Raw genomic sequence first — 26,933 nt, forward strand, 5'->3', positions numbered from 1 at the left:
CTGAAGGAGACCCTGTCTCAGGCTGGGGCCACTCCTCCCCAGATCAGGGCACTCTTATGGTTCCAAGAAGCCCACCATTTCAAAGCAGGCATGCATACAAATAGTGGCCCAAGCATAAAAGAACTGTCAGACAGTCATACTTACCACATGGCATGCATGTATGTCGGAGGGAGTCGTGGGCTGCTTACTGGGGTGCAGTTATACGACCTCATGATTCTTTCTGCCAATAAAAAATTTCTAAACAAACTTGCCACGAGCAGGTCCTGTCGGAAAAGCTTTTGGAAAAGATCTGAGGGCAGATAAAAAATAACAAGGAATCTTAAGTGACTTGCACACAGGGCTGGAAGCCAAAATCGCAAATTCTTTCCCATCAAAAAATATTACACACAAGTTGAGATGGACATACACATTTCACACTGGTAATATATATACACACATGCACATATCAGCCTACATATGAACAAATACCCAAATCCCAACCAACCTACAAACAAAGCACACACGTTTTTATAGCTGGAATTCTGGTTTCAAAGGTAAAGACTGTGCCAGCATTTATTCAGGAAGCTGAGCCTTGGGCCTGCAGGGAAAGCATTACTGAGCTGAGAGCAAGGCTGACACAGAGCATGGGACCCTTGGTCCCTGAACGCACATGACAACACCAGCCTCCTTAGGCTGGTCTGCTCTCCTGGCTATTTCCAGTCCCTGTGAGTTTCCTCACTGAGCCTGGTTGATGTGGTGTCTCTCACCCCGAGGGAGCACATTCCAGGCGATGGTGTCTGTGATGGCTGTGAAGATCCAGTTCAGTTCACCCAGAGGGGTTCTCCGGTCATTCAGCCGGCCAGGAATCCTAGACAAGATGTCATTTGCATTAGTGCTACCATGGCTACTGAAACAGGCAAGAGAGTCAGATGTGGGAACAGACCTTGACAGAGAGGAAAGGCCTCAGGCTCAAGGAAAGCCAGGCAGGGCTGTGGCTGGGAAGGCCTCCTAGGGGCCCTAGCATTCCCATAGTCTTCACATGTCTTCTTCAAGAAGACAAACTACACAGGCGCACCCTCAGCAGTTCCTACTTTTACCTCTCCTCTGAAGACACATCAACAGTTTTCCTGTTGCCCTTGTGTGTGTGGACAGAGAACAGCTGCCAACACACAGCTGCACAGTTCCACACATGCAACACAAGCCAACGGGGCTCAGGACATTCGTCTTGTGCTGTCAGGAAATCCTCGCAGTCCAGTCTTCCTGCACAGCCCTGTTTAGGTTCCTCTGCTGTAGAAGAGCTGAGAAGAGGGTTCTACCTGACACAGCCTACTCACCTTTCAGTCTTTCAGCTGGTCCATGAAGAGTATCAACCACTGGGAAGGACAGATGAGAAGCACACAGCATGTGCACGCATGGAGAGCCAGGCAGTGCAAAGGCTGCAGACACTCAAGGTAGAGATTGGGGAGGGAGTGAAGGCTTCCACTATGGAAAGGGAGGTGAAGGAAAACTGTGTTGAGTGCTAACCCAGGAGTAGACATCTGCATCCTGTCAGGGCAGAGCATCCATGCCTGTGGCAAGCATGTGTCCACTGGAGACCAGAGTAGTTCAAAGCCTTAAGGTGTGAGCATGCTTCTTTCTGCTCTGCAGCAAGCTTAATTTTACCCACTAGGTAGCACGTTTAATTATATCTGACTAGAAACTCTTTCTTCCTCCCAGAAGAAAAATGTTCACAGTGATTTGGTTTAGAGACTAGAGTGTGATTTGCTATTTATAAGGTGGAACAGATTAATAATTCCCATTATAGTCACCCATTTGATGGTACTGTCAGTAAGAACAACTCAGAGACAGAGAGTCAGGAATAGAAGGGAGCAGGGCCAGGCTACCTACACAACTATGCTGAGTAAGCTCTTTCCTGCTAATAATTCCATTTGGTTTTGAAACAAAAATCTTTCCTTATATTCAGGGGGGTTTAGTGACAAGACAGAAAAAGGTATGTGGGGGAGGGGTAAACAACAGGTGACATTTACATCAGGTTTATTTCCAAAGTTGGGGATGCTATCACAGAGCCCAGTGCTGAACATGTATGGCGACAATTAAGTACTTTACTACTAAAGAGAAAGTAAAGCCCAGAGAGGAACTCAGCATGGGGTGTTGGGGACTGGCTTGCCCTTACTCTGAGCATGGGATCCTCCTTACCTGATCTCTTTACCATGGAGACTACCACATGAAGGTGTGTGTATGGTAGCTGGGCCCGCCATCAGCAGTTTACACAGGATGCGGAGGTACAGAAAACTATGGGAAAGAAGATGCCCATGCTCCCTGGGGCTTCTCCCCACAGAGCTGTGAGGGTGGGGTACACCTCTCAAAGAGAAGACACGTTTTCATGACTGTAAAAACACTGCGCAGCAAGGCTCTCTCTCCAAGCTCTCATTGTTGTTCTCTGCGTGTCAGAGTAAGGAGCAGGACAGTCACCATCTTCAACAATGTGTCCTGACTGCTTCCTACCGATACCAGGTTCAAGTATGCAGTTCCCAAAACTACTTTTCAACAGTTCACTAAGACCCATTGGAAGCTTGTCCTGTAGGTGACCATTTACTATAAAGAAAAAGTGGCCATCTCAGCCGAGGAGAACGCAGGTTTATTGATATGTATACACTGAACTCAGCCTCCAGTATGACTGACACGACGAGACTTACAGACCCTTTACCTGGTCTTCCTGGTATGGCCAGCCCTACCACAGAAGTGACGGCTTGGCTAGCCACTGAACTCAACAGTATCTTGAAGAAGCTGGGAGCACTGTGCCACCCATCCCTAACCAGCTCAACACCAAAACACCATCTTCTGGTGAAATCTCAGTCCTTTGGCTTATATACCATTTTAGGTGCAAGGGAGGACCAGGAAAACCTCCCTTTAGATGAGTGAATCCAGAGGTAAGTGACCACCAGGCACCCATAAAGGGCATACATACTCCTAACAAAGGTCGGCTAGGTCACTCTCTGCCTCACTTTAAGCAACAAGCATATACCTAACTGCCCTAGGTTACACCATTTAGAGAAGGTCCGAGGACACTATGGCAACCTTCAGGGAAACAAAGAGCATCCACACTGGCAACATCTAGACTCCTGTCTTCTATCTCAGTATACAGCTGGGAAGACACCAGTTAGTTCTTTTCCACTAGAGACAGGGTCTCAGTGTAGCCCTGACTGTCCTCAACCTCACAGATCCACCAGCCTCTGCCTCCTGAATGCCAGGATTAAAGGAGTGCACCACTACTAGGCCTGGCCTATCAGTCAATTCTCCCCGCCCTCCCGCCCGCCCGCCCTCTCTCCCTCCCTGTCTTCCCTCCCTCCCTCTCTCCCTTTGTCTCTCTTTTTTTCTTTCACATATGTGAGTACACTGTAGTTCTCTTCAGACACACCAGAAGAGGGCATCGGATCCCATTACAGATGGTTGTGAGCCACCACGTGGTTGCTGGGAATTGAACTCAGGACCTCTGGAAGAACAGTCAGTGCTCTTAGCTGCTGAGCCATCCCTTTAGCCCCTTATCGGTCAATTCTATACTAGAAACTTACTAAGTTTCCAGTGGATGCACTCAGGCAGAGTGTGGTTTATGAAAGCTGCTTAATGGTTATTTGTAAACACCTCAATAGTGCAATATGAGCTTTGTACTAATAAGCAAAGGAACAAGTCAAAAACGGCACAGCCAGTATCACACTACCACGTGCAAGGAGAGCTCTAGGAAGACCCTGTGCTCCCTATCACCTGAGTTGAGGACAAGAGAACCCACCCACCTGAGCCCTGGGGAACACGTGAGACTCCAGTTTCTTTGCTTGTTTATCATCAGCCTTTGGTGGCACCAGGAAGGTGAGTCCCAAGGTGACAGCATCCTGGGGGCTGGCGCCTTGTGCAGTGGGCAGCGTTTTTGGGAGAGGTATGGGGCCTATACAAACCAAAGAGACTGAGCATCGTCTGTCTCCAGAACCGGACAGTTAACAGGAAGAGCCCACAGGCCTGGAGTCCAGTGAGGCCACCACAGATCACCTTGTTCTCCAAGGGACAGTCTCTGGGGATGTGAACAGAAGCTGTGTTCTCGGCAGTGAGAAGTGGATAGCAAGATTCTCAACCTCAGTCTTGGTCCCTGACAGCCACTGTTAGCAGAGCAAGCGCTGTCTGGGTTAGGATCCCACAGCAACCTGAAAACCCCCCATTTCCCCCGAGATCATCATGAAGGCATAGGCAGAGCATCTGCCCAGCTGCTGCAGACAGATCAGCCATGTTGACCGACTGACCTCCTGAGCAATAATGTGGCTGCCAGCTCATCTGCAGACAGGTCCTTCTTGGGACAACAAAGGCAGACGTGAGCCCACTCCTTGTACTTTAGAGCTGTGGTCTCTGTGCCTCACAGGGAAACTGGGAGCCTATCTGGATCCTCACAGGCTACAGTAGGATCCAGAGGGAACCAAGAAACTGTAACATCCAACCTGAGACCACACCCTACTCAGGAAGCTTCTCTAGGTCCTACAAAGTCCATTGACAAGCACAGGGGCTCTTTTAAAATTTAACTCCTCGGTGCTAACCAAGGACAAACTTAATGTGGAAAGTAATCACAGGATTGAAAGATGAGAAGCCAAACTCTAGTCCCAGCTGTGCTGTGGCTGGGCAACTTCTGCATCCTGTGTCTCGGCTCTGAGTCACAGAAACTAACCTTATGTGTGACACAGGACTAAAATAAAACGGGTCACACTTGCACAGCAGATGCCGTGGCAGCCAGATACCTCCTTGGCAGGGGCATGCCGCCTCCTCAGCTCTCCCTCCCGCTGTTGCTGTCGGCACGAGGGCTCATTCCCATCTTGTTCCCATCTTCCCACAGACACTGCTCCCTGCGGCTCTCAGTTTCCTGCCAGCGCTCGTCTTCCTTGACTTCAACACTCAGGCTACTGCTGCTGACCACCGGCTGCCACAGAGTGACCACTTTCAAGTGTCTCCACTGCTATGCAAGTGATGACCTCAGGGTGGGACCAGTTCTGGAATGGCCATCTAGTATCCTCTTGAGATGATCTCCCTATGAGAGAGGCATATCTCTCCTCATCCCGATACCCGCCATAGCCCTTGTCATGACCTCTGCAGTCACTCAGCAAGATTCTATCCACTTCCCTTATCCACCTAGTCAACAGACAGGCCCTGTTACAACATTGGTCATCCAAACCTCAGTGAGAAGACATTTCTGGTCCTATGGGTTCACTCCTACGAGCATCCCGACAATCTGTGTCTCACTAGCATCTGCCTTCCCTACCTATTCCTCACATGGGAGCTGCACAAAGTCAGCCTGTAGTAAAACCCTACTGTTTAGCCGGGTCCTGATGCTCCCTGTGGGAAGAGCGCACTCGGACCAGTCGTGACAGGCTGACCACTGACTGGAGACTGCTGCCGTGTGTGCCACTACACATGTGTGCCACTGCACACCAGACACCTCCCAGGGACTCCCAAGAAGGTGTTCTCTTCATTCTCACAAAGTGGGACTGGAGGCCTTGGGGAAAAGCGGTGAACAAATGGACACAGCGTGGCTCACCACCTGCCTCACAAGGCTCTGAGGACTAAGAATAAGAGGACCAGGGCTGCAGGAGGTAGGCTTACAGCAGGCTGATGATGCTCAAGTCTCTTTGGCCCTCATGAACCCAGAGCTCCCCCTGTGCTGCCACAAGTACTCTCTTCCTTCAGAGCCAGAAAACCACAGGGCTGCCAACAAAGAGCAAGTTTCCCCACTGCTCGACCTTGAGTGTCTCTACTTAAAATCTCAAAGGGCAGCAGGCACCTGTAGCTGGAGAAGAGCAGACTGGGCACAGCTCTATCTGGGCACACAACACAGGGAACATCCAGGCCTCTGAGGGGCAGAAGAAAGACTTCTCTTGGTTCTCATGCACCCAAACAGAAAATTCCCTCGTGGGGCTCAAAACTGTCAATAACCGAACAAGCTGAGGACTGAGCTTGTGCGACCTGTTGCTATTCTCCACCCATTCTTCCTCTGGCTGGCCCAGTGCCACATCACAGTGCTGGAGACATTAGAACTGGCCTCTGTCTGTCTGCTTATGCTGCTCATGAGTGGGTCAGAGTTATCTGGCTCTCCTGGGGCCAGGCCCCACTCACTGTAGTGGCCTCTCCATCTATTCTGTGTAGATCAGATGCCCTGGACGTGACAGCTTAGTGGAGCTCCTGCATAACCTTCAGATCTTTAACAACATGCACCTGTGAGGCGCTCAGGCATTCCTCGAAGCCCTTGCTTGTGTTCTTTGTATTATTTATTCACCATTGCTCCTCTAAGCTAATCTCCTCTGTAACTAGATAATATATTCCCATGGGCAGTGGCTTTCTTTCCTCGATATGTATCAATCTCCGTATAGTTTTTGGCAGAGTACTGAACACACTGCATAATTTCAGCAGCCCACAAACCTGAGTCATGGAACTTCCACTTGAGAACAGCGGCAACTCCCACTCATTCCTAAGGCTCCCCATCGCTCAGTGGATAGAATCCTAACTCTTTATGGCAGCTGCCAGCTGTGGGTGGGGACAGGGAAGGAGTCAGTTTAAGTGCTATTCTTCAGCTGTGTCCTCAGGGTCTGTCTCAGCTCTTGAAGTGAGTAAGGTAGACGAATTGGAACCTGACCATCCCAAGAGGGAGTGCTGCAGAGACTAGGCGAGACAGAAAAAGATTCCAGCTTCCTTCTTGCCTAGTGTGTCCAACTTTGATATTAGCTGTAGCTGTTAACTTGCCATACACAGATTCAGCCGAGTTGTAGTGAGGAATTAATAGTCCAGATCAGGGTGGCCTCTGGATGAGTTTGAAAGGGGGACTGTCTTATCCTAAAAGTGGGTGGCACTAGCCCCTGAACTTGGGCTTTGGCTGCTTCCAGTTCCCGTGTATACTGACTTCCCTACCATGATGGATTCTGAAATGGAACTGTGAGCTAACATAAATCTTTTCTCCCCTGGTTGCTTTTGTGAAGGATTTTATCACAGCAACAGAAAACGACCTCAGGACAAGCAAGAAGCATGGGTGCTAATTCCAACATCAGTCTTCCCCAAATCAGTCCCTGTCCACCTGCATGTTCACATTTTAGTACCACATTCCAACTCCCAGGCCTTCCTGGTGTAAGGGCAGACTCTTGTACCAAGTAACTCTGGGTTGTGACCTCTCCAACTACCTCCTCCTAGCACCTCTGTTGTCCAGGGCCTGTAAAGTCTCTGTAACCCCACAGAATGTTGTGAGTGTCTCTGTGCCATAAAAACAGTGTCCAGGCTGGTCTCAGGCTTGGCACAATTCACTATGTTCATGCGTCCATGTGTGCTTGGTTGGTCAATGCCATAATCCCTACTGAGGGATCACAATGCTCTGTGTGCACAAAGACAAACCTGCAGATTTCAGGAAAATGGCACTGCCATATCAGAGACATGCTTTCCCACAAAGAAGATAGGAAGACGGTCCTAAAATGGTATAAGCCCCTCTATCTAAAATCCACTATAAACCCTTGGAATACATTCCTTGGCTGGCTCAGCATGCACAGCAGCAAACAATGTGTAACACACCAAGACACTGTATAAGGGCACGCTGCATGCTTGCCATAAATGCCCAGATACAGGAAACAGTTTGAAGGATCCACCACAGTAGGTATCAGTGGGATAACAGTGAGTATCTTGGCAGGGCAGAGATTATGGGTCTTTTTGCTTATCTGTGTTTAGTGATGTACTGCTAAAAACACAGTCCTTACATAACAAAGAAAAATAAAACCCATTTTTTTCCATAAAAGAGAGGTAGTTTCTAAAAGGGGAAGGCATTTAAAAGCTAGCTATTTTGCACCTATGTAAATGGACTAAGTCAGTCAGCGTGTGATAGATCTCTATTTCTCAGATGACCACAATGAGCTGACTGTGGAGAACACTGTGGGCTCACTGACTGCAAGTGATTCACTATTTGGAAATGCTCTGAGACAAAGGCCACAGGAGGTGAACCCAGCCATTTCCTTTGAAGACCAGGGTCAGTGCATAATGGCTGGCTCATCAGTAAGGCAAGAGCTACCGTATCAGTCCACATGTGCACGTGTCCAGATGCACACAGAGCCCCACTAAGAGGCTGCACTGAAGCACAGACAGTTCCTCCTAATGACTCAGGGTTGCAGGGCAGAGTGCAGAGTGCTGAAGCCTGCAGCTAATTTGCTTGACAATGGGTGTTTATGATACTTGTCCAAATATTCTTCATTAGCTAAATAAATGCTTGACCACATACATGCCTTGGCATGTCTTCTATGACCCAGTAATATCCCTTGGCACCCGAACTCCTCAGACACAGTGTACACACTCTAGACATTCATGGATGTCAAGTGTTGTGAATCTGTGGACTATACTGACCCATGGACAGTCTCAGGAGTGTGGTTTCCCAGTGCTGTACCAGTACTGCTCCCTTCCTACGAAACACAGACACTGAAAAGCTGTTACCACAGTGCTATATCCAGTCGGTAGTGAATAATGCACAGGTCTCAGGGGCTAAGGTTTCCCATGTCCCTAAGAGTTGATGACATCTGATGATTCCAATCAGTCTTCTTGGAGACTCAATATAAAGGCCGTGCATATTCTGAGAGGACATGGCAGTCAGCTTTCAGTTGTAATGGAGACACACATGTACACACAAGGACAGGGCAGCCACAAAGACTTGTCCTACCATCTGTCTCTTCACAAAGGTCTCACTCTCAAGAATTCATTTAAAAACTAGTTATCTTCCAGGGCCCCATCTCCAAATACTAGGGCTTCAACTAAGAACTTTTAGAGCACATAATTCAGCCCATAGCATCCAGACCAGGAGATGATAGAGAGACAGAGCAGAATACCTACACTGAGGCAAAACTGTCAAAGCCGGTGAGAGAAACCTTACAAACAGTGAAAGGAAAATATGTAGGGGAGGAAGGCTACACATTCAGTATAGGTCAGAGCCACCTCCTCCTCCCCTAAACAGACAGACAGACAGACAGACAGACAAGCATGGCGGTGGCAGACAGCAGCCAAGGCCTCCAAGGCACTGAGCTAGCAGTCAGGAAGTCACATGGAAGGGCAGTCCTACCTGGCTGAGGTCGGCTAAGAGCGGGTATACAGATCTCCAAAAATCACAGTGGAGCACAGCGACGAGTACGAGTAACGTGGGCAGACGGTCAGTTGGTAGAGGAACCCAAGATTTGTTTTAACATTCAACAGCAACATAACACATGAACAGAAGAAAGAAGGATGTTCAAACTTTAGCAGCCATGACTTTCCTCAGTCAGATGGAGGGAGAGTTGTGCAACAAGTCTCAGCACCAATCAGTGATGACAAAGGAACCCCTACCTGGCAGTGGCTAGCCATGGAGCCACAGCTCACACTGTGCCTAACAACCAAACACAGACTGCCTTCCCCCCACCCCCACTGACCCGTCAAGTCCGGCGGAGGCTGACTGCCCAGCTTCATTGTTTACATTTGACACTGTATAGAGGCATTAAAGACAGTCCACTAAAGTAAGAAAAAGAAACAAGAGATGCAAACATTTGAAAACTATATGTACTTGCAGAGAACATAATTATAAACACAGATCCATGGAATTTGCAATACAATGATCAGAACCTGGAAGTAAGTTTAGCGAGTTTAGAGGAAACAAGCCCTCTCCACAAAACACATCACATTTTCTATATGTGAATACACAATTAAAAATCCTGACACTAATAAAAAGAGTGCAAGACCTTTACAGTCAATACCACAAAGGACCCAGAGCAAAGTAGTCCTCATAGGACAGTGATCTCAGACAGTAAAGTCATATGGTCCTTGTAGGAAAGGACTATAAAGCACAGTGAATAGCTACGTAAAAGGCTGGGATACCAGAGTCAGAGTAGCGGTGCTGAGGGCACAAGGTACGCACAGAACCCCCGGGGTGCAGAAGAAAACAAACTACAAAGCATCCTGAGATTAGTTTTTAAAACAGGCATACTGCTGGGTGTGGCGGTGGCATATGCCATTAATCCCAGCACTTGGGAGGCGGAGGCAGGTCGAGCTACATGACTTTAAGGTCTGCCTGGTCTACAGAGTGAGTTCGGACATACACTGATATGTAGAAAGGCACTGTCTCAAAACAAAGAACAACAAAAAAGTACAGTGTGCACGGGAAGGACAACTGTACCATCAGAACAAAGACTCCTCAGCCAAAGCTACAGCAGGTTTTTAAACTAGAATGGATACTAAAATGCTAAAATTTTTATGAAATACTTGGAGCTTCAACAAGCCTTATAATACAGTTATATTGGTTAGCATAGTGGTAGAGGTGGAAGGGCAGAGACAGATCAGCAGAGAAGAAAGGAGTTTCTTCTCCATAAATCAACTGTCTGAGGGGTCATGTGAACAGGGAGCAAATACAGCCTTCCCTCTATGCTGCAGCTGAGACGATGACCAGACAAGAGGGAGAGAGAACTTTAAACTGCTGCATAGTGTAGATAAAAAGTGACCTAAGATGGAGCATACACTTGAACAAAAATTAAAACTGCACAACTTTTAGGGAAAAAAAGTCACTAACAGCCCTGGGAGAGTTGGGCAGATGTTTTGTGTGGGACCCAGAATCATAAATAATAAGAAAAGGCTACATCAGACAAAAGCACAGATGCAGACGCAATTCTGACTGCTAACATCCAAAATATAGAAGGACTCTTGAAGACAAACACAATTTAAGGACTGGAACCATATTGGACACACACCCATTTTTACAAAAGAACATAAATCAGCATCCGTGATACATGGGGGCGTTCCAGCATACAGTTCAAAATCACAACAGTGTATATCCTCTGGAACTGCTGACCCAAAAACTGCAGGACACCAAGAATGCACACAGACTGAGAGCTGTAGCACACTCACACGCCTGCAAGGGTGGTCCACCATGATAAAGAACAGGTAGGTAATTTCTGTTACAGTATTAAATGCACACCTACCATATACCCAGCCACCCCATACACAGGTATTTATCCAGGTGAACAAACCCCATTTCTACATGTAACTGCCTGGAGCATAACAAGCAATGATTCACAGTGGCTGTGAAGCAAATCAACAAAAAATAACATGTGACTTGCAGTAAAAGAAAGCAGTATCAATACAACAAGCCTGGGTGACGCTGAAAGGACACACAAGAGCCCTACCGCCATGAAAATCTGGAAAAGCAACTCCAGCATATGGGAAGGCAGACCCAACATGGCCTGGGCCTGGGGGTCTGGAGGGTTAGTGGGGTGGGTGAGGTAAGAACACTGCAGACCTGCCCAGGCCAGAGCGGTGGTTCCAGGAGACAGGGCACTTGCCCAACTTGAGCAAATCGGTTAACTCTAGGTTTACTGATAATGCTGATCTAAAAGGAGAAAAACAAAATCAGGGCAACCATGGCATTTCAGACAGACTTTGTTTTCACCCCCAGATCTGCAGGAAAGGTAAAGAAAATGAGCTCAGATGGGGGCTCTGAAGTTCAGGAAAGGACAAGGGCCATCAGAAGGTACAAGTGTGTGGTCAATGTAAACGAATGCTGACTCTGGAGGGTGACAGCATCACATACAGACAAAAGTAGAGACAATAGTGATATGTGTGTGCACCGGGTACAGGCAGGAGCTGAGAAGAGACTAGCTTTCCCAGTCATGTGACTGCAATGACAGGCAACTTCCCAGGCAACAGCTACGCTCTTATTAGACAGAAGCTGGTCACCAGGAAGGCTGGTCAAGGGCTCCAGGTGAGGCACACGCCCTGCCTCACTGTGGCCTACTGTGCCTTGCCAGGCAGCTGTATTCATTGAGGAAGCACTGCACTCTGCCTCACATGGCATACTTGGTTTCCTTAGGACCAAACCCCTGAGCTGGGTAGAAATGAACTCTGTGCCATTGAGAGGCTGATATGCACCATGCTGGGGCATGCAGTCCTTTGTTTTGATGCCACTGTGAAGAAAACGGAAGCAGTTCGTGCTGTATGCAGGCGCCCCCTGCAGCCTTTCTCCAGTACTCACCTGTGAGTCACTCAGTGCTGAGTCTCTCTGTGTTGTGCATGAGAACAAACCATTGTAGGAACGGTATGCCAAGCACAGAGGTGACTGGTACTTTCCCCTGTCCTCTGCCTTTACAGGGTTTGTGTAAGGTTGCCTGGGCAGGAATAATCCCCCTGGGGGTGAGGTGATGGACACAGAGACTAGGTGGGGAAGGCCCCTGGAAGGCAAGCAGAGACCCAGTCTTCTGTTTTAGTGTCTCAACACTCCCTCCAGCTACTGGCTTCCTCTGCACTGCTCAGACCCTGGGCATCGGTTTCATTTAATCTACCCAAAACTGCCATCAGTGAGTTATCACTCAGAGGACCATAGCCTGAGCATGGTGACCAACTGTTGATTTCTCGGAGGGACTGGTGATCTGTGCATGCTGATTTTTTTTTATTAAACCACAAACAGCTGTTACAACTGCACTGGAAAGAAGCATACTTTAAAAACCAAGCCTCTATTTTTTTTAATGATTAATAAAAACTAGTCTACATTGTTTCTCTACCTGGACAGCAAAGTGGATTAAAACCATGGTCCCTATGCCTGTGACAGAGAAGCCCAAATCCCTTCCCGAGTGAGGGTATTGGAGGGAAGGGTGTGGCGTGGCTCAGATGCTCACCCACTCTGCATTTCCATTTCCCTGGCTCTTCAAAGGCAGATGACAATACTCACCCTCACTGGTTCTTTTAGAAAGAAGATATATACAAGGCCCTTAACACAGGATTGGGCACATACCAGGTATTCTGCAAATGTTATCTTAAAAGTCTATAAAAACCATTCAGTTTCAAACCCAGAACCAAGCCACCTTAGCGTAGTGGGCACCTGAAGGCTAAGTGGCCCTGCAGCCTCTGAAGCAGCAGGAGGAGCACCAACAGCAGCTGGCTGCTCCAGACACAGCCGCTAGCACTTTAGGATGTGTTTACACAATCGATGTTAATCATGAATAATTTTTGTACACTCTGTGCCTCTAGTGATCAGAATACTAACTAACAGCCTCCCAGATCAGGTTCAGCATCCGTGGGATCCCTGGAGCTTTCTGAGAACCCTAATATTTCTAGCACTGTTTAAGCGTTTCATTACTTTGTTTCAGGGCTGAAAAATGTCCCCTAATTTGCAAGCATGGATCTTATTGCCATTCTCTCCAAGGATTCGGAATATAAATATGCACTGCAGCAGCAACAGGCTTATTCATCAGGCAAGAGGTGAGCGCAGATAATTAGAAGCAGTGGAGGGGGCTCAAGCAGGTTCACTCTTCCTTCCTTCCAGACACAGCAGCTTAGCAGAAAACACGCCTTAGTGTTAAGGCCACTATGGAATCTGCAGGTAACTGCTAAGGCTACAGTGCAGCCATCCTAGTATCCTGAGGAACAATATCTGGGGCACAGCAATAAAACAATGTACTGGCTAGTTTTGTGTTAACCTGACACAAGCTGGAGTTATCACAGAGGAAGGAGACTTACTTGAGGAAATGCCTCCATGAGATCCAGCTGTAAGGCATTTTCTTAATTAGTGATCAAGGGCGGGAGGGCCCAGCCCATTGTGGGTGGTGCCATCTCTGGGCTGCTAGTCCTGGGTTCTTAAGAAAGCAAGCTGAGCCAGCCAGGGGAAGCAAGCCAGTAAGTAGCATCCCTCCATGGCCTCTGCATCAGCTCCTGCTTCCTGACCTGCTTTAGTTCCAGTCCTGACTTCCTTTGGTGATGAACAGCAATGCAGAAGTGTAAGCTGAATAAACCCTTTCCTCCCTAACTTGCTTCTTGGTCATGATGTTTTGTATAGGAATACAAACCTGACTAGGGCAGCCTCTGGAAACTGACCCCAGTCTCGGCCATTTCCACATGGCAGGTCTGCAGAGTGGAGCTAAACGTCATTTCCAGTGATGGCAAAGACAGAGACAACAACACAACTTAGGGTGGATTTCTGACAGAGCAGAAGAGGTGTTGTCACGTTCAATTGTCAAGAAGGTGAAGAAAAAACCAGGTGGCCACCATCATGCCCTAGGTGGTCATTGCCATCACTCCTGCTTGTATACACAAGGTCCTGGCTCCCATCCCCAACACCAAAAGAGAAAGAAGCTAGTTTTCTAAGAGCACAGAAGTGGCACGTGGGGCCTCCAGAGGCTTTTATGTGCAGTTTCTGCTACAGTTCTCAGGGTCCTCAGTTCAAGGCTCAGTCAGATTCTGCCATGACAGCCAAGGCTCTCATCTGGAAACATTCAGGTCCTGGAGGCCTGAGCACAAGATGGATGGTTGGTAAGAAAAGTCTGAGTGGTAGGCAGGGCACATGGGCGGAGGATATGTGTGCAGATGTTACTCAGCTGCCTACAGTGGGCTCCAGGGAGAGGTGCCCCAGGGAGATGGCCATTCCCCTCTGAGATAAGGAAAAAATGCAGCCAGAGGCCTATGGGTCTCAGCCCATGTATACAGAGTAACTTGCCACAGTGACCAGGTGGACCAGAACCAGGCATGCCCCTAGTGTGACACAGGTATTTTAACAGAAAGGACACCCCATATGGTGAGATATATGCAAATGAATTTTCAGAATCCTTAAAAAGCCAGAAAAAAAATCAATAGCAGCTCCAACCTGGGCTCTAAATCCCAGCTAATATTGTGCTTATGTGCTGCTAGAAGTTTCCCAGTTCCCACTTACCCCAGGGCTCAATCAGGCCTGCGTAGTGCTGACGCTCAGGCCTCCCTCTGCAGCCTCTCACTAATGTGCAGAGCTCAAGAGTCTGTTCAGAATAACGAGCAGCTACAGAACAAATGGACTGAAACCAAAGAATTGAACAGACAGCCCAGGCCGTTTGCTCTGATACCCATAATGAGCCAGTCTATCCCACCAATCAGTCTGGATCCAAGGCCAGCACAGTCAGGCTTCATGCTCTGCATGTGAAGGCCACACTGTACCTGGAGAAGACACGGCGGTAGAGCCCGCACCACAGCCACCCAGGAATTCATGCAGGCCCTGGAGTCAAAATGATGACAGATCCCCTGTCAACTTTAATGCAAATGAGATCTGGAAAACTCAGAGTGCCACCTCTCTGGGAAAGTGTACTAGCCACAGTGAGCAGGGGCATGTGACCATGTATGTCACCCAGCCAATTACACAAACCTCATCCAAAACTCCCCTGACAGCTTTGTCAATATTGTGCAAATGCTTTTATTAAAAATCTCTCAACTATTCAAAAATTTATATATTCTGAAATATTTCCTGGTTCTCGAACCATCAGCTTTTATACATTTTTGAAGAGAACACTCGTGCTTCCTGGATGGGGAGGCAGGGCTTTTGCTCCTTGGGGTTTTGAGCACAGCCAAGAAGGCAGCTGGGGTAAGTACATATCCTTGGATATACTGGATAGACTCATCTAATGCTCATAACCAGGGCAGGAGGGCTCCAAGGAGACAGGCAGTCCTGGACACTTTGAATCAGACCCGAAACAGTTTAAGTGCTGACCACGCAGCAGAGCAACAAGCACCTATTCTATGACCACGTCACTGCAGTGAAGTTCTAAAAGAGAGAAAACTATTACAAGGCTTTTTAAGAGTTCTGGGGCTCTGGGTCTGGCTTGGGTCAGCTGGCACAGTGTAATGAAACGTGGAAGCCCGACCTGTAGAGACTGTCCTTCCTGTGTACCTTGGCAAGGGAAGTGGACTGACAGTCTAGAGAACATTCCAAACACAGCGGAGCCTCAGCTTTAGAATAAAGGAACTTGGCTCCTGGGTCCTACTTCCAAAAAAGTGTCCCTAGGCTCCCATGCCAGGAGATGCTGCCCAGTAGCATGCTGGTAACTAGCATGCAATTGGGAATCTGGAGAGACTCTTTCTCTGCCAACAGTCGCAATGCTCTGTCTGTACAGCTGTGCACAGACGCACCACGAAGCAAGGGTGATTGCACACGGGATCAAGAATAGCCGCAGGGAGACACTCGACTCTGAGCACCACATCCTCAGCAGCAGGAAAGCAGTTCCAGTCACAACATGTCTATGGCCTCATGGCTGTGATGTCCCTCCACTCTGTGTTACATCTCCTCTAATTTCCCAAACCTTGAAGACATGATGGTCTATGGTTTGGACATGCCTTGAGTGTGTTCCCAAAGTTTCAAGGGTTGACATTAGCCCACACTGGGCAATCAGAATGGAATCCAATGTGGTGTGCAGACCAAGGGGCTGCTGGAGGGGTTTAGGATTCAGTGAGGTCAGTGTGTGGAACCTTACAGCTAAATTCAGGGGACTTTAAAAGGAGACACAAACTTGTCCCTTGTCTTAACATTTTATGTGCATAGCCTAGGGAGTTTTCCAGTAAGACCTCACTAGATGGTGCTCCATGACCTCGGAGGTGCAGAATGGTAAGCTAATAAAACCCTCTTCTCTTTCTATGTCCTGCTCTGTGGCAGTGTGTTTGTATATGTGCTGTAGTGAAGAGCCAAGTGCTGTGGTACTGTGCGTGAGAAACCCTAGATGGCCTGATACAAGATGTAAGCCTGTACACGAATTAAAACCTAAGAACAAAACAAAAGCCTAGTTCTGCTCCACACCCCGCTGCCAGGCTGCTGACACCTCTGCTGTGATGCCTCTCGCCATGGTGGTGAGGGACCCAGGAAGGCTGTGTTGGTGGGAAGCTGGTCAAAGCTTCCATTTTATAAAAACTCGGCAGAATGCACACGCACACCACTGGCATCAAGTGGGCCGCTGGCTGTGCTCGGACTTCATCCCTGTGGACCAGGGAGGGCGAGCACAGGCACTGCATAGTCACTGATGGCTGTGGCAGGCACAGTGAAGACACAAAACAGAGCTGGATCACTCGAAACTGCCCCAAGTGCAGCAGTCCTGTCAACTGCCCCACACACCTGCAACCTCTGCACAAGTGTCCTGAGCTATCTATGGGGCTACAGGTAGGACACTTCCTTCTTACTGGTCCCTCAGGTTAACCACCACAGTCCTGACCTGACAAACCTGCTCTCCCATCCCATAGACCTGTCTTTTCCAGAACGAGACTCTTGAAGACTGGCTTCTGCAACTATCTGTGGGTGTGTGTGTGTGTGTCTTGTAGGAATTTCTAACCCCAATAAGCCTGTATAAAAACACACAATTCAGCTATTATATTTATAAGCTATGTATCTAGATTGGGTAGATCTAGCACTATACTGCCTTCTTCCCCAGCTGTAAGACCCTTTGTTACTTGTGGTTTCTCCTGGCCATGCGGTTTTATTCCATCTTGGCTTCTCCCTCTTTTTTTTTTTTTGTCCTCTCTCTTTTCTTTCTTGTTGTCCTCTCTTTCTGTTTCTTATCTTCACCTATAAAATCCTGTACCTTAGTTCCAGTGCTTCCTCTAGCCCGTGTTGCCAAGTCTTAAATTTAGCTCTCTGGTGTGTGTGAGATCTTCTCTTTTCTTGCTCATAGCATTTTGTAATACTCATGTAACATCATCTGAATATTCTGCGGGTTTCAATTTTCTTTTTGTTTTAAAAACAGTTTATTTTATGTATAGGTGTGCCTCTGAGTGTTTGCATGCGTACCACATGCAAGCAGATGCCTACAGAGATCACAATAGGGCAGCTGATCCCAGGGAACTGGAGTTACGGGCAGTTCTGAGCTATCTTGTGGGTGCTGGGAATCAGACCTGGGTCCTCTGCAAGAGAGCAAGTCCTCTTGAGCACTGAGCTAGCATTCCAGCCTCATTTTTGCAGGGTGACACCCTGGGAATAAAGTGGCCGGGTTACAGGGTCACTGTTGCCTATGTGGTCACAACCTGGAAAGAGCTCCAGCACTACTCAGCCTTGTAGTTCCAGAAAGGACCTGGGCCAAGGGTGGGGATACACCAGGTAGACTTTCTGAGGAATGCATTATCTGTGTTCTATAGCCCTTCCCAACTGAGGCACAGATGTCAAGACTCTCTGAGGAGCACGTGAATCAGTGTTGCCCAGCCCTGCTGTTGCACTTTGTCATCATTTTGGTCCCAGATGACATGTGTACAACATTTGTGACCATCAAGAATACAACAGATAGCCAGGAAGCGGTGGCGCACGCCTTTAATCCCAGCACTTGGGAGGCAGAGACAGGCAGATTTCTGAGTTCGAGGCCAGCCTGGTCTACAGATCTGAGTTCCAGGACAGCCAGGGCTGCATAGAGAAACCCTGTCTCGAAAAACCAAACCAAACCAAACCAAACCAAAAAAAAAAAAAAAAAAAAAAACAAAAAAAAAAAAAAGATAGGGGGCTGGAGAGATGGCTCAGTGGTTAGGAGCACTGACTGCTCTTCCAGAGGTCCTGAGTTCAATTCCCAGCAACCACATGGTGGCTCACAACCATCTGTAATGGGATCCGATGCCCTCTTCTGGTTTGTCTGAAGACAGCTACAGTGTACTCATACAAATAAAATAAATAAATCTTAGAAAGAAAAAAGAATACAACAGATAGAAAGGGACACGTGGCCAGCGTGTCACCATCCCATCCACGGGTCCTATCACCAGATGTGTATATCCACAAATGTGCTCCTAGGTCACACTCTTACACACTAAAAGACAGCACCAGTGTTTGTCATACTGTAACTGAGAAAGTGACCTCTGAAGCCCCAGCCTCTTTCCACTGTGCCTATACCAGGCCAACTGGCCATCTATGTGTCTGACTGAGCACAGCTTGCTTAGCTCTTGAATGAAGGATTGTCAATAGTTCTGCAGCATCGCCTGCCCAGCTCCAGTGTCTACCAGTATCCATCCTGCTATGGATCATGCTGTGGCTTCCAAACCACGGACAAGACAAAGCCCTGCTTGTCAGAGGAATGACTGGGCCTTCCATGTGCCCTGCCACCACCCACTGACTACCTTCCATGCTACCCGCCCTGTTTGTGAATGAGAAAAGCCTGAAGCTTAGATAGTGACTCAAAATCTAAGCGGAAACACTAGCCTCAGATGGCATACAATGTCCTCACTACATCTGATGACTCTTAGACTAAGATACTGATGTATTTTACCTGGTACATTTCTGTAATAAATATATAGCAAATTTCTGTAATACGTACACACACGTGCTTACACACACTCAGGTACACACACACGCGTGCGGGTGCACACACACACACACACACACACACACACACACACACACGTGGAGAAGTCAGAATCCCTTGATGCTGTTGTTCCTTTGCCTGTTTCAAGCCCCTCCTTTCTATACAGCTGAAACTACAGTCATTTTTCTTCTTTTATTGGGCAATGCTAGGGAATCAAATCCAGGGCTTTACAGACACTACGTGTGCCCCAATCCACACCCTCAATCCTGGGTCTTATGCTTCTTTATGCATTTATATTCAGGGTTTGCAGCAATGAAAACACATCGTAGTGTGTATCCCCCACCCCCACTGGTGTGGGAGACAGGTGCTGTAAACATGTGTGCAGCTCTGCGCGCTCACTGCCGGCTGCACTGTAAGCATGCAGCAGCAGGAGGCCAACACAGGACCATGACTTGGTTCCTCACACAGGGAGGGCACTTTTCTAGGGAGATCCATGGGGTAGATTTGCTTTTCTCACCTACTTTAATAAATTCATGCCTTGGACATTTTCACATTTACACATGTACCCATGTGTATCACAACGTGGGAAACAACTATCTGGCAAGTACCTTGGGAGATACAGGGTCTCACCCCACCTTCCTTACCACCGAGTTTTCCATACTTCTGACACAAGTAGAATGGAATCAAATGTAGGCCAAGTTTAGTCATGAGATACTATTTCAGAAGCAGAGAAATCAGAACAAGAGAGGGATGGACTTCTCAGGGACCTTAGCAGGCTTCGAGCAAGAGGGAAGAGAGGTTCTGACACTGTGCACACCCTAGCTCTGCTTCTAGAATGGGTTTGCCCCAGAGAGTAACATGGCTGGAGGTAAAAGGCTCCAAACACTGAAGGCCTAACTACGTTAAAGCAGATGCGGACAGTCTCAGATGGCCCAGCGGGCAGCTGTGCCCTGCATCAGTGCAGTCAGTCTCAGATGGCCCAGCGGGCAGCTGTGCCCTGCATCAGTGCAGTCAGTCTCAGATGGCCCAGCAGGCAGCTGTGCCCTGCATCAGTGCAGTCTGCAGCATTTTAAACATTCAAAGGAACTGAGCTTCTTATCATTTCTTTTAACACTGCCCCATGTCCATCCTCTAACAGCGAGCACTTGTGTAACCATCATGAGCAAAGCCACCATCAGAGAACAAAGGACAGACACACATGAAAGGGAGAACCCCACGCCCACATGAGGGATTCTCAGGACACGAGCAGGAAAAGGGAGACACTCAGATCCAGAAGAGCACCAGGGCTCAGATCTTACTTACTTTTCTATCAAATCCAGTGTGACTCCAGGCACCAGACTAACACACTTCTGCATACAAAACCTGCAGAGACAGAAGAGACCATGAGAGGCATGAATGGAGCACGAAACACGAGAACACCAGCAGTAAAAGCACAGACTAAGAGTGGGGATGGGGCCCCATAAATAAGTCACTGCTTCCTCCGTCCTGCAGGGTTAGGGTTCAGAAGCACTCCTCGCTGTCCTGGAGCAGCACACAGAGCCAGCAGGAAGAGGAAGGGGTACGAGAAGTCAATGGAGCCTTGTCCCTGAGAGTAACAAGGAGCTGAGACTTGAAGCAATACTCTGGCTAAGAACTGCTGTAGTGAGTGGGACTCCACACTCTGCCTCTCCTCCTATGGGATGAGGAACTGTGAGAGGGAAGACGGGGGCGTGGAGGTTGGGGGGGAACAGTAACGACTGGAATGTAGATAAATAAAATAATAAAAAAAAGTGAGGGAGGAGGACTTGTGCTGGGAGTGGGTGCTTGCCTTTAGGGTACACAAATGCCACTTCAAGAGGACAAAGAAACACACAGATTCAATTTTACCGTTTTAATCATCACAAGTCAAAGGAGCCAGAGCTGAAGGACTTTTCATCTGTGGACAGATCCAACCTCAAAAGCCAGAACAGAAATCAGGGCTTTATCTAATTTGTCTGTGCTCACAGAAGGCAGGAAGCCATTTTTTTTTTTCTCCTGTTAGAGCCACTGACACACTGCAGAACAGGATCAACGGCAGCACTGAGGGTAAAGCGGCTCGGGGTTTTTAGTAGGAGAAATATAAAATGCTTGAACTGTCTGTGTTTAAAATTAAGAGCAGTAGCCTTCTTCAAAAGCTGCAGCAGGAATACAGCACACAAGACAGCTCCCAAACCAGGATGACTCCATGTACAGTCTTCGAGGCATTCTGCAGAGATCTGCTTACACCTGACACTGACGGTGTCCCACAGGCTTGCGATACAGGCAACAGTGAGTGGCAGCTCTCGGCCAGCCCATCACTGCCAGTAAAACTCATGGTGCTCCCTCTACCTGTCTCTCTCTCAGCCAGGGGCTAAGCTAAGACAGTCTGGTCTGGTGTGTTTTCCAGTTCCAATGGTTGCAGCTTACAATGGGTTCACCAGGATTGTATGTCCATACAGACACTGTGTTCAGTACAACATCAGGACACAACCAGGAAAAAAGGATAAAAACAATTATGGGTGAGTAGGCTTGGAAGACAGAGGCCGCAGTGGGATAGAGGGCAGGAAAACAAAGGACGTAGGAACAGAAAGGCACCAAGATAGTATGTAGATAGTATGTAGATGGATAAGTGGCTCCAACTGTCCAGCTATGTTCTCTGTCTCAAGAAAGAAGGCTCAGCTCAGGCAGTGGGAGCAAGTCAGCTACAGAGTGAGCTGCCACAAAGCAAAGCAGATAAAGCCGAGGGCCACAGTTCTTTGACAGTGGGAGCAGTCCCTCTACAGCATTAAGGAACTGGAATGGTTGAATCTGGTCAAATAGGTGGCTAGTCTCTGAGCTAGATCCTCCTGCTGGCCTTCGGAGAGCTCTGCTCAGTCCCTCCAGGCACACCCTTGGGAGTCAGCACAGATACATATAGCTCCAAAGGTGTCTGCCCAGATCAAGCTCTCCTGCTGGATAAGCATGACCACCAGGAGACTCATTTTGGGTCTGAATTTAAGGAGCCACAGTCCTCGTTATTCCGTCTCCTCACCCATAATGGATTTATCGACTGGGATGTCTGGAGTCCAGTAATGACAGAATCATTTGTAATGGACTAATTCTTTTGTCAATAGCAATAATAAACTCCAGACAAAATATTAAAAATGACCACTTGGTAATTCCAAAAAGCAAACAGGAGAGAAACTAGAAGGCCTACAACCTGTTGGGCTGCACAATCATACAACATATGGGGACTGTAGCCGAAGTATCCCTGGGGTGGGGATCAGAGATCAGCACTGAAGGCTGCCAGGAAATTGCAAGAAATAACCTTAGACTGCAGGGAGCCAACCTTCCTCTCACGTTGGCTGACTCACCAACTGCAGCAGGATGTGACTGCGAGGATCCCTGTGGTAACACAGTGAGGCTGAAGCTATTCATTGGCGAGTGCAGCGTCTCTTGTACCAAGACAGCAGAGCAAGGCCTTAGAAGGCTCAAGGCTCTCAGTGGGCTCCAGAGGGAGGCTGCCTTAGTTACACAAACCCTATTCCAGGATCAAGAGTGACTCTAGAGAAAGGAACAAAGCCAACGAGGTCAAGTCCCACCACCAAGCCTCTGCTGCGCTCACCCCTCATCCCCCCCCACCCATCCATGTGAGCTGCCTCTGTGGTGTTCTGCACTGGCTCTTCCAGAATGAGTGGCACAAAGTCAAAGCCAGAGGAAATACCAAAACAGACTCTGGAAGTAAGAGACACTTTACAGTTATAAAAAACTAATTTGCCTACTGACTGTGAGATTAGCATTTTTATAATAGTGAAAAGGCAGAGTTCTCACAGACATGGAATTAAAACACGGATACTGTGCAACTTTAACGAGGCTATGGGTCACTGGAAGCATGCTTAAGTCAGCACTGAACCCACAAAGTTCCTTCACTAACAGCCTCAGTTCTCTAGAAATAACAGCTACCTCACCTGCCTTTTCCCTTCTACATGGGGTGAGGGTATTCTAAGACAATGAAGGCAAAGGACTAGGTAGACAGTGAAGAAACAAAATGACTCAGTGCTGGACAAAGTGGCCTAGGAGTCGAAGGCAGGCAGATCTCTGTGAGTTCTGCCCAGTGCAGTTTCCATACTAAATTCCAGGACAGCCAGGGCTAAGCAGAAACAGTGCCTTTAATTTAAAAAAAAAAAAAAAAAAGACTCAAATAGTCCATTACAACTGGCCAGGTACAGCAGGTACAGTGGCTCATGCTTGTAAACCAGAGCCTTGGAAGGCCCAGACGGAAGGTTCACTTCAAGTTCAAGGTCTGTATGGGTTACAGAGTGAAAGCCTGTAGAAAATATTAAACATTAAACAAAATAAAACAGAGTGAAAATATTAGATAAAACAAAATAACCAAATGGCTGAGCGCTGCTCCCTGTTCTGAGTGCTGGTTGTCGCTGTGTCTCATGTGAGGGTTTATTTCCCAGCATGAAATAAGAGGCATGCCTGCTGTACAGATGGAGGACACTTGTAAGTGAGGGACACAGAGTGAAGCTCCTGCCTGTCATCTGGGAGGCTAAGGTAGGGAGATTGTGAGCCAAGAGTTCAAAGCCAGCCTGGTCATCATAGCAAGGCCAGTTTCAACAACAACTAAATCATACAAAGTCAAAACAAACGGCAGCAACAACAAGAAAAAACAAACAGGAAGCTTTCAGAAACAATACTTTCAAAGAAATGAGCAGATTAAGGAGGAAGCAGGAGGAAAATGGCAGAGGATGTTTAAATTACTGAAGAAAAGTAACTCATAGCCAGCATTTTATACCCAGCCAAACTGCCACATAACTGTGAAGGCAGAAGTGTTCTCGAGCATTTAGAGCTTCAGACAACTGGCCATCTGGGAGCATAAGGAACACAGCTGTGGATGACTCTGGAGTCAGAGGGCAAAGGTGAAAGAGATACAGAAAATGCTTTGATGAGGAAACTCTGTGAGACTTGTTGTCTTCAAAAGAAAAACAAACACAAACCAAAGGGAGGCGATGACTACTGAAGCCCAAACTGAGACACCAGATGACACAGCAGGATGGCACAGGGACCAGCCAAGAGGACTCCTCCTCTTGTGGCAGCTGTACTAGGAGCCACTGCTTTGAGCCAAGTAGCTATACAAACCAGGCTAAGCATCAAATAGAGCCTTGCTCAGCAGCCAGAACCTGGGCTGTTTACCCTGCCTTCTAGGAACCAGCAGGAAGAGACATCACTTCCCGCAGCAGGCCTGCTGCAGCCTGCCACTAACAATCAGGTTCCAGCCTGCTTTAATCCTTACACCAGAGGTGACCTAAGGCTAACCAATCTCTTTTCTATTTTCTGCCTCACGAGGAACTCTGATTCATTTTTGGTTTTTGTTTCTGCTCTCTGCAGCTCTCCTCTGCCTATAAAACCCTTTCTTCTCTTCCACTCTCAGAAAAGCAGTCATAAAACAGGGCAAAATGGAAAGGCATGGAAATCTGGGGGGCCATGACCAGGGGAAGGATCCCCTCACTCTAAGCACAGGTGAAGCTACTCACCAGCAGAGCAGCAAGAGTTCCAGCACCTTTGGCAGTTGCTGAGGCAAGTCTCCTTACCAGATGCAAACCTGACACTGTTAGGAATCTCACTAGAAACCCCACTTATGAGAAAAGGACATGAGCTAAGCACCTTGTGCAGCCCCAGTGGCTCCAGATTTCACCCTGTTGTTATAATTCCATCCAAGGCATTACCAGAGCAGCCGCACACATCAAACAATAGAGAAAAGAAACAAAAGGTTCCTTAGCAACCTCAGAGACATAGCTGGTATGTATGGCCAATGCTAAGACCATTAGTCGTCTGCACCTCCCTTGAAGAGCCCAGCCGAACTTGGGTATGTCTTACTTTCTCAGAGGTGCTCACACTCTTAGGTATGGTCTTTTTCTCTTAAGTGTTTTGCTTTCTCCAAACACTCAGACTTAGACTCACATTAAAATGTCTTTAGTATAACTTCCAGTTCCACATCATTGTTCCAGCTGGTCTTGAAATTCTTCTCAGCATCAAAGCCACAAATCTCAGATTGGCCTAGTCACGGGGAAAGCTGCTGAAGGTGGCAGAGCACAGCTGTGTCTCTAGACCCTCACACTGAGCGCCCAATTACAGACTCACAAATAAAGCCTGGCTGGAGAGATGGCTAAGAGAACATGCTCCTCTTCCAGAGGCCGAGGGTTCAACTCCTAGCACCCACACGTTACCTTATAACCATCTGTAACAGCAAGTCCCAGGGGTCCAGGGACACTAGGCACAAAGCGGTGCACTAGACATATTGGTAGGCAACACACCAATGCATAGTAAGGAAACAGATAAACATTGCCAACCAGATGAATAGAGAGCTGAAAAGAGTGCAGTTCAAACTTTCAGGAGGCTAGGCTGACAGATCAATACCAGCTTAGGTTTCACAGTCAGTACAAGGTCAATTTGGGGTGCAGAGTAAGATCCTGTCACCAAGGAACCACCATGTAAGATCTTTAAGCTGTTCTTATTTTTCCCTTGATGCTAATTCACAAACTTTAGGTGTCTCTTTTGACTGTATAGAATAGCTTCCCATTGGCAGCGTCTAGGCTTACAGCCAGGATTAGACACATGAAGAGAAGAACTTGCTATCTTAGGTGCTCTCTCTGCTGCACAATCCAGTGAGCTAGAAGACACAGATGAGCTGCTCCTCTGACAGAAGACCATTTAATGTGGACCTGCACAGTCCTCTCCGTCCTGGCTAGGCCAGAGGCTGGGAAGGAGGCAGCAGCGGGGGCGTGACTTCCGAGACACCATATTGTCTATCATAGGCTTTTTCTCACTACTGTTTCAGATGGCTGAAAACTGTCCTCCAATTTAAAAAAAAAAAAAAGGCAGTCAATAAAGGCAGCTGAAGGGAGGAAAATCAGAGCTGGTACATATATCAGAAGGGTGCAAACTATCAAAGGTGCACCCCTTGCCTCTCCACCATTTTTACTCTGGGGATATCAATAGCTACTGACTGGGAAGTAACCAACCCTCCTTCCTACAAAAGCACCTTCTGTGGAGGAAACTTCGAGCACACAGGCAGAACACATCTCTTCACATGGTACACTCCCACATGACAGGATCCGACATGGCAGGGCAGAACTACCCCTTTATGGAACTGCCCCCGAGACTGTGACAGCTTCAGGCTCCTCACTCCTCAGTCTGACTTATACCTAGTAAGCAAGTCACATGGAGCATGTGCACACTGTGCATGGACACAGACTAGGAATAGCGCCAGACTACTGTAGGAAAGCCACAGTCAGAGGGTGAGAAGTCTGCCGAACTCTGCCTGTCACACCGTCTCAGTTAGGGTAATGCTTCTTTGACTGCACACTGATGGGATACAGCAGAAGTGTCCAGATCCTATAAATGCACTTGGTATTTACAGAGACAGGTGTGCCACCATCTACCTCTGTCTAGGAGGGAGGGTGGATTTATTGTAAAAGTTTTAGATGGACCCTAAAACTTGATAAAAAAAAAATAAAGATGATTCTTTTCAATCCCAAAGAACCAAGAACTTAGAACATAATCCGCTATGATCAGTCCATCACTTTCCTTTTGCCATCTGATCTGCTCTTCTGAGTTAAGACATCTCAAAGTTCTTCTAGGATTGCCATAAGCAGGAGGCTGGAGATCACATGGACAAACCAGACAGAAGGGCACCAAGCAGCCCATGTGCCCACCACTTACCACTCAGTGGCAGCCATGAGAAGCCTGGTCCAGAGTGTGACTGGCCATGGGCCTGCTGAGAGCAGCACACCATGAGGGGACTCCTTCACACTGAGCTAATGTCACTCTGAAACTGACGCATGACTGTGGTCCAGAGCCAAGGCCTGACTCTCATCCAAAGTACAGTGAGAAAAGAAACTGGTTGGGAGGAAT

The 26,933-nt window shown here is 47.8% G+C and overlaps 1 protein-coding gene across 4 annotated transcripts in view; it reads right to left on the minus strand.

Annotated features, from left to right (window-relative positions):
* The window catches only part of Rptor (regulatory associated protein of MTOR complex 1), a 296,009-nt gene that overhangs the window by 104,853 nt on the left and 164,223 nt on the right, over positions 1-26,933 (minus strand). For 2 of the 4 annotated variants that reach the window (XM_028787899.1, XM_028787901.1), the window contains 3 exons: positions 20,340-20,399; positions 747-847; positions 145-289 (listed from right to left, as the gene is read on the minus strand). In XM_028787899.1, coding sequence (XP_028643732.1) covers positions 145-289; positions 747-847; positions 20,340-20,399 — 306 coding nt within the window. The remainder of the gene's footprint in view (positions 1-144; positions 290-746; positions 848-20,339; positions 20,400-26,933) is intronic. The other 2 variants (XM_028787900.1, XM_028787903.1) reach the window with 2 other exon arrangements.

This window comes from Grammomys surdaster, unplaced genomic scaffold (genome assembly GCF_004785775.1).
Source record: "Grammomys surdaster isolate TR1022 unplaced genomic scaffold, NIH_TR_1.0 125688, whole genome shotgun sequence".
Taxonomy (NCBI): Eukaryota; Metazoa; Chordata; class Mammalia; order Rodentia; family Muridae; genus Grammomys; species Grammomys surdaster.